This window comes from Mesoplodon bidens (genome assembly GCF_964165515.1).
Source record: "Mesoplodon bidens genome assembly, chromosome: 1".
Taxonomy (NCBI): Eukaryota; Metazoa; Chordata; class Mammalia; order Artiodactyla; family Ziphiidae; genus Mesoplodon; species Mesoplodon bidens.
The window spans coordinates 7538861-7552729 of record NC_138176.1 but is presented as its reverse complement, the minus strand read 5'-3'; the positions used below and the strand labels follow the sequence as shown (position 1 = coordinate 7552729).

General features: G+C 52.5%; 1 protein-coding gene across 2 annotated transcripts in view; it reads right to left on the bottom strand.

Annotated features, from left to right (window-relative positions):
- The window catches only part of CTBP2 (C-terminal binding protein 2), a gene marked incomplete at its 5' end in the record, with an annotated part of 161111 nt that overhangs the window by 33193 nt on the left and 114049 nt on the right, over positions 1 to 13869 (bottom strand). Inside the window, one exon of one of the 2 annotated variants that reach the window (XM_081231275.1) lies at positions 4298 to 5969. The exons of the other annotated variant lie outside the window; for it this stretch is intronic. Within the exon in view, the coding sequence (XP_081087401.1) occupies positions 4298 to 5969 (1672 nt within the window). Of the gene's footprint in view, positions 1 to 4297; positions 5970 to 13869 lie in introns of those variants that run through there. 2 annotated transcript variants of the gene reach the window in all.

Sequence of the window (13869 nt, the reverse complement as noted above, 5' to 3'; positions counted from 1 at the left end):
AGGGAGACCGTTGGGGAGAGGGGCCCCGGCCAGAGGAGGCGGCGAGCCCTGCTAGGTGACCCTGGACGAGTCCCCTGCCAGCTACACGTGGCTAGGATTTCCTGACCATGGAGGTGTATCACTCTTCAAGAAAGCCCGTTCCAGGGAGTCACTAGGCAACAGCCAGGACCGCGACAGCCTTCTCGTGCTACACCTACGCGTACACCCACCCTCGTGCTGGTTTGGGCAGCGTCCTCTCCCTTAGCCCCACCACAACGTGTGCAGTTTGACGGTCATTCTGGAGTTTGACCCCTGCCCTCAGCCTCCCCTGCCAGCGCACTCACGCTCCTCGGGGATGCTTCCCCGAGTGTTGCAGGCTCCCCACGTGTGTCCCTATCCTGGCCCTTGTTTCACACTGCAGTAACTGTTCTTTTATGTATTAACTGGGCGGAGGGTGGGGGATGCACCTGAAGCCCAGGCTGGGGTGCATCCACTTGTGAGCACCAAACATCTGACCCCAAGCCCGGAACACAGCAGGGGCTGCTGGAGCAGTGCTGAGGGGACCAGCCCCCAGGGGTCTGTGCTCAGGAACCCTGCCCTGGACCGCAGCCCGGGAGAGGTCTACTTCCTTTACACATCTCCCTGGGCAGGCTGCAGGATCTTGACAACGGAAGAGCTGGTGTCACCATCCCGTTGCTCTGCGGGGCCAGCTCAGGGGCACGGTCCCCACATACTGACATGCAGGGGTCTGGCTGAGCCCACCCTTCTTGGGCTGGCTCTGCTTTGGGGGTGGGGAATGGGTGTGATCAACTGGCTTGGCAGGAGGGTGTCTGTGGGGCCTCATGGTGGCCTCCTCCAGGCTGATGGTTTGAGGGTCATCACCCTCAGAACCAGTGAATCGTCTGGACCCCATTCCCCAGCACAGATCTTCACGTGCAGAGGGACCTTCAAAAACAAAGGCAAGGACGCGGGCAGAATCACCAGGCGTGCGTGGGCCTGACAGGAACAATCCTCCATTCTGATTCTGATGGGACTTCCTACCCAGGAGACCCGGCATGCACTCCCACGGTGCTGGAAACCAGTGCCAAGATATCAGTATCACATCAAACACTGCCACGCAAGTGACCAGCTCTGGTGACAGATAACACTGTGACACCACCAGCCTCTCCCACACCCCCAGTATAAATGGGCTGCAGACACCCCTGTCTTGTCCTGTCCTGAAGGGTCTTTGGGCAGTGCCCCCGGCAACTAGATGGGGGCCACGGATGCACTTATTGGAGAAAAATGCCTGGAAGGAAACTGAAAAGGGCCAGAAAGAGAGCGGGCTGGGGCTGCATCTCTCACGTTGGAAGCTCTGAGGCCCCTGCAGCCCGCGTGTGGCACTGTATTCGGAGGACAAAGCCGTGAAGATGGCTGCAGCACTGCTGTTCACACGACGCACCCGCTGCACCCGGCACAGGGGGGGACTCGGGCGACGGCAAATCCTTGGCCGAGGTTGACACCATGTGACGTGCGGGGGAGGGGGCATCGCTGGGTTAGAGCCGCTGCCAGAAGGTTCCGCAGCTTGTGCCCCAGTCGAGCAGGTCAGTGTGTAAACGACAGCAGATCCACTGGGTACCGATACTCCCGTGGGTCTGACACGCGGCCCCACTCATCCCGCGTCACGGGGGCTGGGGGCTGCCCTGGGGCCCGTCCTCACCTGGTCACCCTCCACTGCCCGGTCCATGCACTAGCAAACAGGAGCCTGGTATTTAGAGCAACAAAGCCAACCAAGATGAAGCAGGTAGTTCATGGACCGAGAAAAGCAAATACAAATTAAAATATCTACTCCAGGATGTGTTGTACAACACAGGGAATATAGCCAATATTTTGTAATAACTGTAACTGGAAAGTCACTTTTAAAAATGTACAAAAGATGAAAAAATTAAAATATCCAAAGCATATAAAAATAAAACCAAGCACTTAAAAACAAACAACCCACCCACTGCAAACACTCAGATCACCCCTCCAAAGGGAGAGAGGAGCTAAGCCCAACTCCTGGCATCCCCTGCCCCTCCAGATCAGAGGGAAACATGTGAGTTAAGCGAAAACCAGAATGAAGATTTATTCGTGCTGGTTGTGCCGCAAATGTCCAAGGCGGCTCGATCTGGATTTAAAGATCGCAGTCTCCCGTTTCAGCTCAGCAGCCGCAGCGGTAGGGCTGCCCCTGTGAGCTTCAGGTTTCTAGACCCGAGGTCTGCAGTGGTTTCCTTAACAATGAATGTTATGGACTGTAGGTTCCGACAGATCCCAACCTGGCTATTGACTTCATGAAATCTGCCACACAAAATGCCATGTATCCAGGCTCAAAGCTCCCAGGGAAGCCAAGCTCCTACCCCGGTCCCTGACACACTGTTTTTGGGGGAGGGCTATGATGACACAGTGAACGTTCGAGAAGGAATGAGAGGAACCACTGCTACGGGACAGATCATCTGACAGAGAAATTTTTTGGCTGGCAGACTTCCGACTGCAGACTTCTTGGCACTGGCTTGCTGCCATGCAAATGAAACAAAAATCAATATCCCTCGGTCTGCAAAACCGTGTGTTAACAATCACACTCCAAACAACTTAAATAAGATCCCTCACCCCCGTACCCAAATAACAGCGACTGTTTTTGTTAGAAGGCAGTGCAAAATAAACAGAAAAAGAGAAGAAAAGAAGGCAATTTAACAGGTCCTCCTTAAGCAAAACCTTTCCAGGACTTCAGCGTGGAGATAATCTTTCTGTGATTATGACCAAACCCTCCCGTTGCTTAGCAACACATAATTAAGGAAATGTTTTCAGATCCGCTTTGCAAGCCCAGCCATTATCAGATGAAATTACTGAAGCAACAAATGTCATCGCCATGCAAATTAGTTGGTTGCAAAGAAAGAATGTTTGACTGTGAAAGGGAAGACACAGGGCCTGGGAAATATTGTCTGACTTTCCTCCTGTCACACACACACTGATTTAAAAAAAAAAAAAAGTCAAATAAATTTTATGATAAGACTTAAAAAGAAAATCCATACATGAGACAAAACCACAACCTACAGGGAGAGACAACAGAAAACTCCAACCAGCGTCCCTTTGGAAATAAGAAAGAAACGTGTGTGGAGGTCAGCATGTAAAGCAACAGCCATTTCAGTCTATGAGTAGCCAAATCATCAGCGGCTTCACCAATATAACAGATAACCCTAATGCAATATCTCAGAGCTGCAAGATCAGGCTCCCAGTCCCCACCCATGGCTATTTAAGGGGTATTTTCAAACAGGTACATCTTATTTTTACCACGATTTTCGTCCCACTATCTCCACCCTATAATGCTAGTTATTCAGGAAAAAGAATTTCATTTAAAAGATTCAGTTTTCTAAACTATGTTGGGGAGGACAGGGGAAAGAAAGGAAGAAAGCTGATTTACAGCTTCAATGGCCAGGAAAGATTCTAGAGTCAAAATAAAAATTCTTAAGTGTTGCTCAGAGGATGCCCACCTGGAACTTTATCCAGACGCCCAGGGAAACACATGCATTCAATTACACTTGTCTCGTGTTCTGAAGAGAACAGCTAGGATCCTTCTCTCTTTCCTCAACTTGGAAATATATTCTTCCCTACAAGTAAGCAGAATTCCCAACCGTGTTTTCCAATATGTGAGGCTAAGTCTGTTTTTGAAACAGGGAGTTCTAAGGGATTTCAACATCTTGCTTTGTTTAACCCACAATTCTGGAAGCACACCCGTTTTTAGCTCTGCAGTGATTAATTCTACCTCTGATGCTGGGTAGACCCTTCAGAGGTGCGTTTCCATACTATCATGTACTTCTAACGGCAAGTGAACGATGAACAATTTAGGGGAGGCGTTGGACAAATATCCCACCTTCTCCAAAGCCACTGAATGTGAACTGGAGAGAAACTGCCACCGCTCGTGAGCTGAGGGTTTCATCCTGTTCTGAATGATTTCTGGGTTTCTCCCATAAACACAGTTGTGTTTCCTTACTGGAAAGGGAAATCCACAAATCGGCTTGAGCTCAACTAGAGAAAAGGGGAGGCAATGCCAACCCAGTGGGTCAGCCTGAACCACAAATCTATTTTCACCCAAGAGAACCCTCGCCAGTTGGCTAGCTGGCCGTGGTGCCCGGTTCGGCGGAGTGTGCGTGTAAGCGTGACCAAGTCCAGGGGAGGGTTGGTCTCTCCGCGCTTGGCCAGAGAGCAACAGGAACACGAGGACCTACTGTCCTGTGCTCAAATCTCTGCCCCCACCGTCCCCTCCACGTCCCAAATGAGGAAAGGCAGGGAGGGGGTGCATTACTTGGTTCCGGTGCAAGCATGGTGGACACAATGATGGGGGCCCCCGTCCGCCGGGCCACCTTCTGGTAGGGCGGGTGGGGCGTGTGGAGGCTCTGGCTGGCTGGCAGCAAGGTGGAGGGCTCCAGGGGGACGCTGGGCTTCCGCAGGAGCTGGGGGCTGTTGTGGGAGCTCGGCAGGGGAGACGCCACTGCCCCGCGCTCACGCTTCAGCAGCTCCATGGGCACCGTGTACGCCGTGGAGTAGGCAGTTCTGGGACCCGGGTTAGTCAAGGCCACCCCGGCCTGCGGGGGGTATGTAGGGCCCAGCCGCGCCGTCAGGGCGCAAGGGGTGGGAGAACTGTACCCAGAGTTGGAGGGAAGGTGGGGGACTTGGGCGCCCACCCCTGGGGCAGAGTAGGTAGCCGCGGTCTCCAGGAGATGCTGGGATGGCGCACTGGAGGGGCGGCGAGCAGGATCTGCAGCCTGGGGGGAGGTCGCCTGCAGGGGCCCCGCCGGCTGGGGCCGCAGGGCCGAGGCGTCCAGACCAGACAAGTCAGCGTGGAGCTCGCTTCGGTGGCTCAAGCTGCTGGAGCGTGCCCGGGGCAGGGAGCCTCCCCGGCCCTGCCTGCACAGCTGCATCTCCGTCCTGCAGCTGCTGGCCAGGCGGCTCAGGACGCGGGCCTGGCCCAGGTTGGGCGCCACACATTTGATGTCCGCATCCTCCATTGTGGACAGGACGGCCGGGGAGTCGAAGCCCTGCTGCAGCAGGGCCACCAGCGTGGCCTCGGCCACGCCCTCCGCCCTCAGGAAGGCCAGGAACTCGGGCATCGCACTCCTCTTGCTGCTGCCGGGCCCCCGGAAGGCGGACAGGTCGGCCTCGCAATTCTCATAAGGCGTCCTGGGGTAGACGCTTTCCCGGGCAGGTCCGTAGCCTCGGTTCAGGGAGCCCGGGGCTGTTCCCAGGCTGGCCTCGGAAGCAGCAGCCGCTCCAGGGTCCACGACCAGGCACGTGGGGGCCGCCTGCCTGGTAGCGGTGGCAGGATCCACAGGCCTCTCGCCCACATCGCTGTAGACCTGGCTGGCAGGGTAGGCGGGCGCCTCCGCCCCAAACCTGCTGTCGGCCAGCTCCCGCGAGTACCGCGCAGGCGATGGGGCCTCGCTCTGCGATCGCTGCCCCTGAGGGATCATTTTACCTCTGGGATCGCGGTACAGGTGACCGGTGTCGTGCAGGACAGGGGCCCGGCCTTGCACTGGCTCCCATGTCATCCTGCTGCCCAGGGCTCCATAATCGGGCAGCAGCTGGCCAGCTCCCGGGTCGTGATGGTGCTGAGGCTCTCTGGGGGCCCGGGCGGCTCTGGCCGGGTCGCTGTAGTAATCCCGCGGCAGCAGGGCCCTGCGAGCTGACATCACCGCCTGTCTGCTGTCGTAAAAGGCGAAGTCGGGAACGGAGCTCTTCCTTCCGGCCACCGAGTTGTAGAAGGCCTCCCGGTAGCGGCCAGGCTCGGCGGCCCCGGGCATGGTGACATCCTGCAGCCCAGGGTTCGGCCGCTCGTACCAAGGTCCCTCTCCGCCTCTGTCTGTCAGGGAGCTTCTCCTCCCCGGAGCCTCAGCGATCTCCCAGGGGTCCTCGTACCACCCGGCAGCATCCCAGCTCTGAGATCGACCGATATTTATATGCCTGCTGGGAACCGGCATTGGAAAAAAAAAAATGACTGCGGCCAAGGCAGAGGAGGAAGCCTTTCTTTACAAATCTTCAATTACATACATCAAAACCAGACCTGGCTGTATTCTATCCCTTCCAAGACAGCAGGAACAACCAACTGTGGGTTTTCTGTTTCAAAGTATGGCCTAAATTATTAATCCTCCGAAACCTTAGTAGACAAAACACAACACTCACGGTAACTTTGCCTCACTCTCCAGTGGTAGCGCCAGGTCTTTTCTTTACGGCTCAGTCCCAGAAAGGAGGCCTGCATCCAGCCCGCCGGGCCCCCCTCCCGGCTGGTGCGCTCACATGGACCTCGGCTCTCTCAGCGTGTGGATTAGGAGCTAAATAAAACCCCGAAAGCTTTTGTTCCATGTGACATCTCGTTAGACTGATGAAACCGGCTGCGGGCTCCAACCAGGCCTTCCGACCCGCAACTGGGACTTATTTTCACACTGAAGCTCCGGCTTATCTCCCCCGTCCTCACCAGCGCACTTTTTGGACAAGTGCTCCCTCCCCATCCCGAAGGGGCCCCCACCCCGGCCTCTGATCGCCTAACAGTGACAGGAGGAAAACAGAAAAAGACTGCTTTAATGTCAATTCACTCTTAATCTACCCTGATGAAATGTTAATCCATTGCACACGGCTAAGAACAAATTAAATGTGAACAGGCAGGTGGGATAAAAAGAAAAAGTCTCGCACAGTTCTAGAGCATGAGATTCCCCAAGAGATGGGCCAGGTCTGCAGCCCGATGCTTTGCCAATATTGAAATCTGGCTCTGAGATGACTCTGGTTACGAATCAAACGAGTTATTACATTGCTCGAGTCCAAATGGATTCTTTACCGTATTATCGTAAAACATGGATCCTTTCATACTGCCCGGAAAAACAACAACGGTGACAGAAAAACAACCCATGCGTGTAATCTGGAATTTATCATTTTAAGACTGCAGCAGAGGTCAACAACTAAACCCCAACATTATGAAGCAAAGCTGGGAGGGAGGAGGCTGCATCTGAGGCATGTCTTCCTTTAAATCTGTCTGCAAGGAAAGCAGAATTCTAGCAAGCTTGGCCTGGCTCAGATCTCGTGGATCTTTTCCATGTACCCATGGATTAAGATTTTACATAGCCCTCCGGGGACTTTAGGTGCAATAATGCAAAGAACAGAAGTTATTTAGGTTAGAGGAAAGCTCCACATAGGAGCATTAAAATATTTTCTTAAACATACAGACAGGTCCCCGAGAAGCACCACCACAGATTGGACCGGGATCTTCCAACTGCAGGTTCCATGACAAAGAATTCACAACGAAAACAAAAGCTGGGAATCGTGAGGCTACAAGGGCTGTGTGCAGTTAGAACGTTAAAAAATGGGACAATTTGCATATTTGCAGCCATTAAACTTGAATGTTTCATCTTCACCCATATGTCCCTCAACCTAAGATGCAACTAGAATCTTTAGCTAAAGAGAATTAACTGTTTAAAAAAGAATTTTTTTTTTTGAATGAGGAATACTGAAAATTTACTGTGAGGAGGAAAGTGGGTACAAATCCATTTCCGGGAACTAGAGGCACACGGTAACGCAAGACAGTTTAAAAGGGCAGTGCCCCCTCATCCTGAGCAGTACATATTAAACTTTGGGACAAGCTCTGTTTAAACCAATGTTACTCCCCAAAGAGCACTGGTCCCCAAAAGCCAGAGCTCTGTGACCCCCAACTGACTACTGAGGAGGAACTGGCCCAGGCACTGCCTGGGGACACAGCACAGGGACCCCAGTCTGCTGCTGGAACACAAACCATGGCCTCTATTTCTGACCCAAAAATGCCAATAGGGCCTCAAGTGAACTGGGAAAAAGCCCTGGCAGATGGCAAAGAGACTCAAATCCTCCCCCAGTCCCCTCCGTCTCCTAGGATGCATGACAGGAAAAAAAGAGAAAAATGGACGAGCCACACTGCAAAACGCTGGGTTTCCATGTATGAAAGCAGCCTGCTGGTGCCAATTTCTCTAATTCCTCGGCTGGCACATTTGCCATCATGGGCTGAAAGGCCCGGGCAGAGGTGACAGAGGCAACGGGCCTGGCCACAAACAAGACAATATTTACACGTCCCACCGATAGCCTGAGGATGTGTTCACTTAGAAGATACATCAAGAAGGACAGGAAAACGTTAGAGCCCCAAACTCAATGGAAACAGCACTATCTGGTTACAGCAGATCCCTTCCCGGCTCTCTTGGGCAGACGGGTTTTCTCTTTGGGGCACTGTTCAGAGCCAGGCGCAGCTTCCTCCCCTCCGGGAAGGGGAGGGTGGAGAAAGATGGGGCAGTCTCGGCCGTAACCCTTCTAAAAAGGACGACAAGCAGACAAGACTGTGTGAGAACAAGTCTGGTCTACGCATCAGGCGGGACACACCTTCACCCCGGAAAAGACACTAACCTGATGACCTCTCCGGCAGCTCCAGCCCACGCTGGCCTTGTCACCACCCCCCTCCCGGTCTTGGCTCTTTTGGCCAAGAGGGGCCTTTGAGGCCTCCTAGTGGGGGTTCCATCCCATTGTCGCTTTCCCTGCCACCTCCCTCCTTCCACCACTGGTCAGAGAACACGGCTAGCTGGGCAGGCAGGGCTGCGGCGGTCCTGCCTGACCCTTCGAGGTGACCAGAAAACAGGGCATCTTTGACATCATCTTTTCCTTACAGGATCCTCATTAGAGGGCTCCAACGTTTGTTCAGTCTGTACCAGGCCTTGTTCTGGGTGTTTTGGCCATAAACGATTCTACAGGCAGGAATGATTATGTCACATCCCAGGTGCTGGGATGCAGAGCTTAGGTACCGGGCCCAGGGCCACGGTGCACAGGACCCAGCTCAAACTCCAAAAGCCAACGCTCTGCTTTCTGGAATTCCCTGCGCCGACCTGGAGTAACAGTCCTGCTGGTGCTGGACAAGGGGAACCTCTTTAACAAAGTAATTCTGTTATTTTCCTAAGGTTTCCCCAAACCCCCAATATAAAGGTCACTTATAAAATTAACCACTTGAGTATCAGAAAGTAACTCCTAAACAGACAATTGCCTCAACTTCTCGAAACGAGGCGCAGTGGGCCCTTGCCAGAGTCAGGGCCCCCAGACTTGAGCCAACAGATGGCACCAGCCTAAGGCGTCATCAGTATTATACCATCTCGATGCTTCCTTTTTCTTCCTTCCTGTCATAAACACAACATGGGGTGGAGTTAATGCTACAAAACGTCACTTGTGGTGCAGACGTGTCCCTTCAGAAGTTATCTGTGCCGAATCTTTTTGCAGCGGGGTGGCTGTTGGTAACTCACCCAGAGTACGGATGAACTGAAGCAGTTCGAGCCCTCCACTTCAGCAGGACTACCTAAGGGCATGGCCCCTAAGAGACGAGGAGCAGGTTTTTGAGAAGGTGAGAAGGTGTAATACCAGGGCAGAACAGCGGTGAGCAGAAGAAGCTTCAGGGAGGCGTCACCCTCCACGCCAGAACCAGGAGGCCCAGGCTCGTTTCCATCAATTTCCGACCCATTCTGCTTGGAAGCCACCCAAACTCACGCAGCCTCAGCTTTGCAATCCGCCAAATATTATGACAGATGTTTTCCTGTGTTAGGTAAAAACACCTGTAACTGGACTTGCACTTTTCTAAACACTCTGGCGGATTTTTTTTTTTTTTTAAAGCTCATGCAGTCTTTAGGAAAGGGCTGATTTTCTGAAAAATCTCGTGTTGACTAAATAAAGCGAGATGGAACCAATTTCTGAAAGATTAATGAGTCTCTCAGACTTAACTTTTTAATCCTGCAAAGAGTCTCACTACAGAAAATTGCATAAAGGAAAAAGCCATCTTCTGAAAACTGAGGAACAGGCAATCCAAATTCTCTTGCAGACAAAATAAACCCAAGGTAAAGCTGATCCTATAGAATCATCTGAACGGGAACCACAAGGCTATAAGCAACATCCCCCCAAAGCCGATGGTTGAATTCCCTGGGCAACATAAGGCATCAATTCACAACTGTAGAGACCTGAAAACTCTGAGATGACCTAGACAGTTCCAGAAAAGCAGGGAAGGAAATCCAGGAGGCGCGCGACCATCCATCCCTTCCACCGAGCAGTCCTCGGGCAGATTGCCCACAGGCATTTCATGTTCTGAATCAACACGATGACCTGGGAAATTGCTTGAAAAGAATAGAAAATAGAAGGACTGCTCTGGGGTCTAGTCCTCACTTCTTTCTTTAAAACAAACAAAATAATAACAACAATCAGGCATATGGTGGACTCAGCGAATCTCAAGGCCAGACTCACATGAAGGTCACTGGGTCTAACTGCCTGTCCCCTGACAGCTGTGTTGTTTCCGCCGGCCTGGCGGCAAGGGATACTTACCCCTTTCTTAGGAGGAGACTGGAGCATTACTTGGCCGGCCTTCCCTGTGCCGGACCAACACTAGTCTGAGGTTTTCCATCCCCTGGCTCTCCAGTCCTTGGGGCCAGGAGCCCAAGGCAGCTCTGAAAGCAAAGGCGGAAATAAGAAAGCCCCTGAGATGCCTCCCTGCGCCTGCTGTTTGCCAGGATGAAGCCGCTGCAGCGCCCTCGCCCTCTGCCCCCCACGGGGCAGCATCTCCTGGGGGACACTGCTGAGGTTAGTGGGTTATACTCTGTTTTCCGGCAGAGACGGCCAAAAATAGGCCCATGACATCCCACTTCCTACTTTTAAATGTGTACAGGCTGTGTTGGGTTTTTGCTTCTGTCAAGTGCTTTAGAATTTATGTTTAAAAACAGCTTTCTGCCTTTAAAAAAGTTTTCCTTCCTCCTGTCCCCACAGTGTCCCCTACCAAAGCAACTTACTTGGCTAGTCTGAATCAGAGAGGGGGACATAAACCCCAAGTACACTAGTAAAACAGCAAATAGGGTCTGGCAGGGCTTTAAGACAGCCTCCGTCTATCTAAGTGACGTGAGTACAGAGACAACATTAGCATAACCGACCAGATATTTCAGGGATCCCAGGATCGACGCAGCATCAGAGGCTCTTGGATGCAGGCTTTGGACTCCTAATTTCCAACCTGGAGCGGGAGGCTTTACACCATCAGCACAACCCTCCAGAGAAAACCCAAGCCGCGAGGTGGGGCCTTGCAACCAAATGAGCTGCCCTCTGAACAGTCCCAGGCCTCCCGTAACTCACGATTTAGCCATTTTCAGTGAAAACAAAGGCTTGCACATCGCTCCTGACTTGATTTCTTGACTAGATGATAAAACTTAATGAGAGCCGCATTATGAAAATCAGGCTTGATTCCCACATATTATGGGATTAAAAAGTCTCTTTAATGGCATGTTTTGAATGTGCCGGTGAAGCAGAAAGTGTGAGCTGAGACCCCAGGTCGGACGCAGGGCCTGGGCAAAGCACAGGGCAGAATCTACCTGCAAAGGCTTTCCTGGATCCTTGACAGCACTGGGCACAAAGTCCGCCTCCGGCTGGTGCTCAGTGACCTCTGCTTCCCTCCAATAACAGCTCTTCCTGCAAAGTCTCAGCATCTCAGGTGACCCCTGACTCCCCCTTGACGTTGCCACTCTCACCCCAACACACTCCTGTGTCATGACCCCTCATCTCTGTTGGGTTCCGAATATCAGGAATGGCTTCCTCTCACCTTGGTTGACGCCCCAGTCATTTCCACCCGCCAGGGTCCACCTCAAATAACCCACCTCCAGGAAGCTTCCTCAATCCCCCGCTGTCTCTCTGTCCCCAGTCCAAAGAAATCTGCCACCTATCAAAGGTGAGAGTACCCAAAAATCCAGGGCATGAATCCACCTGCAGAGACGTCCCATGGTTTTCTCACTAAGGTGGCAGGGCCCTGTCCCCTCCTGACATGTCCTTCCTGCATTCATCATGGGCTCATCTGTTTGACTCACGGGTTGTAAACACTGACCTGTAGAACAGGACTCTGTACGAGGAACAGGACTTGGTGGCAACAACCGATCTTCGCCCTCAAGGAGAGTATGTTGTGATGGAGAAAAGGACAGGGGTGCACACGACCACCAGGGAGCCCCGACCCACGGCCGCCCCCGCCTCTGAGCCCAGGTCCAGGCCGAAGCAAGCACAGCCCTCACTTGCAAGGACCTGGGCACAGTGGGCATTCAGCAGAGACAGCAGAGGAAGAGGACAGCCCCCAACGTCCGACACTGCCTGGCAGGGACCCACACTGTCCCAGCCCGCAGCGCTGCTTCTCACCTGGGCCCTGATCGTACAGTAAGAAGATGGGCTTTAAAGACCTTCTGAGGATAAGAAAGGACTGATCGTCCACGCTGTCTGTTTCACCCATTCCAGGGTGCGAACAGGAAGGGAGGACCCTCTGGGCACATACATCTTTCCAACCAGGACTTGGGAAACAAGCTGATGGGTGTTCCAGCCCCTCTGATGTCCACGCAAGAAGGACAGGAAGTGTGGAGACGGCAGTGAGGAGGTGCGCAGCGATGCCCAAAACATGCTCCCCCGGCTACTGCACAGCCCCACTGCTGGTACCCAGGAGGTTATTCTCCGGACCTGGAAGGGGAGCCCGCATTTCAAAAGGGCCGCCCGAGGCCTCTCTGGAGACGGAGGGCACGCCTGAGCTCCAGAGCAAGGGAGTTAATCAATGTTCAGGATGCTCATCAAAAAATGGTTTGGCGAGCTGAGTATAAATCAGTCAGGACAGGAGGCTCACTCCACGCCTGTCATCTGTAAGGTTCTGGAAAAGGGATCAGAGGGCGGGAAGCTGGCAGCAAAGTGCATCTTGGAGTTCTGGCATCACAGTCACCCCAAACGCTTGTGATTAGGTTGAGCTGTGTGGGACAGCCTCTGAATTCACGTGGGGCACCATTTGCGGGCCTCCAGCTCTGCAAAGCCAGGTCGCTCTGCTGTCCTCAGACCTACCCTGACAAAGGAGGCTTGGCCTGGAGGTGTTGGAACCCTGGTTCCTGTGAGGTGTTCGTTAGGCCTGGAGCAGACCTCTTTCCTCAAGGTTGCAAATGACCAAAATGAAACGCACCCAGAGCAAAGCAGACGAGGCAGGCAGCTCACACTCGGGAGGCGTGATCCCAAAGGCCACAGAGACAGGTGTCACCCACCTGGGGGAGAGCATGACCCTCCCCAGTGGGCGCGAGAGCCAGAGCAACAGCCGCAAAACAAAACCCAGACACTGACAAACACCCACACCCAGCCATGGAGTAAAGTCACCACACCCCAAACCCCAAAGTGGAAACAGAGCAGCCTTAACAGGCTGCTTTTAAAAATGTGGGGAGTTTAAAAAAATCCACCAACTGAGGTGAGAGCCCATCGGCAAATCAACAAGTGCAAAGAATCTGCGTTTCACAGATGAGGAACAATGGAGAAATAATACAACATGGAACCTGACTCTCATCTGCAGAAAGCTGAAGGCCAGGTGTGGGTACTCGATGGACCCAATCCCTAGGTGACAGCGGGAACCCCAGGGGAGGGGCCGCTCTCCAAATTTATCTTAAAACCAGGGCCCGATAAGACAAAATATGGATATTTATCCCTCACAAACAATGTCTATGAAGTTTCAACTTGACCATTCCCCCTGCCTTTTCTGATCCTTTGCCTGAGCACAACGTAGCTTCATTATATTCATTTATACTACAGAGTTTTTAAGTTGACTATTGTATATTTACATAGCTAATGTAATTATCACTAATCACATAATTACTGGAAATGTACATAATTGCCTGATCCAAACATATAATTATAATGTATAGCAACATTATGAATCCCATTTTTAAGATCTACATTTTGGGGCTATTTAAAGACATTTATTAGAAATAATCGTGGACTGCCTATAGATGGTCTCGACGCTGTTTCTTGGTAAGGTGCTCCGAGTGCTTTAGAAAACAAAACAAGTAGTGATTCTGTAATGCA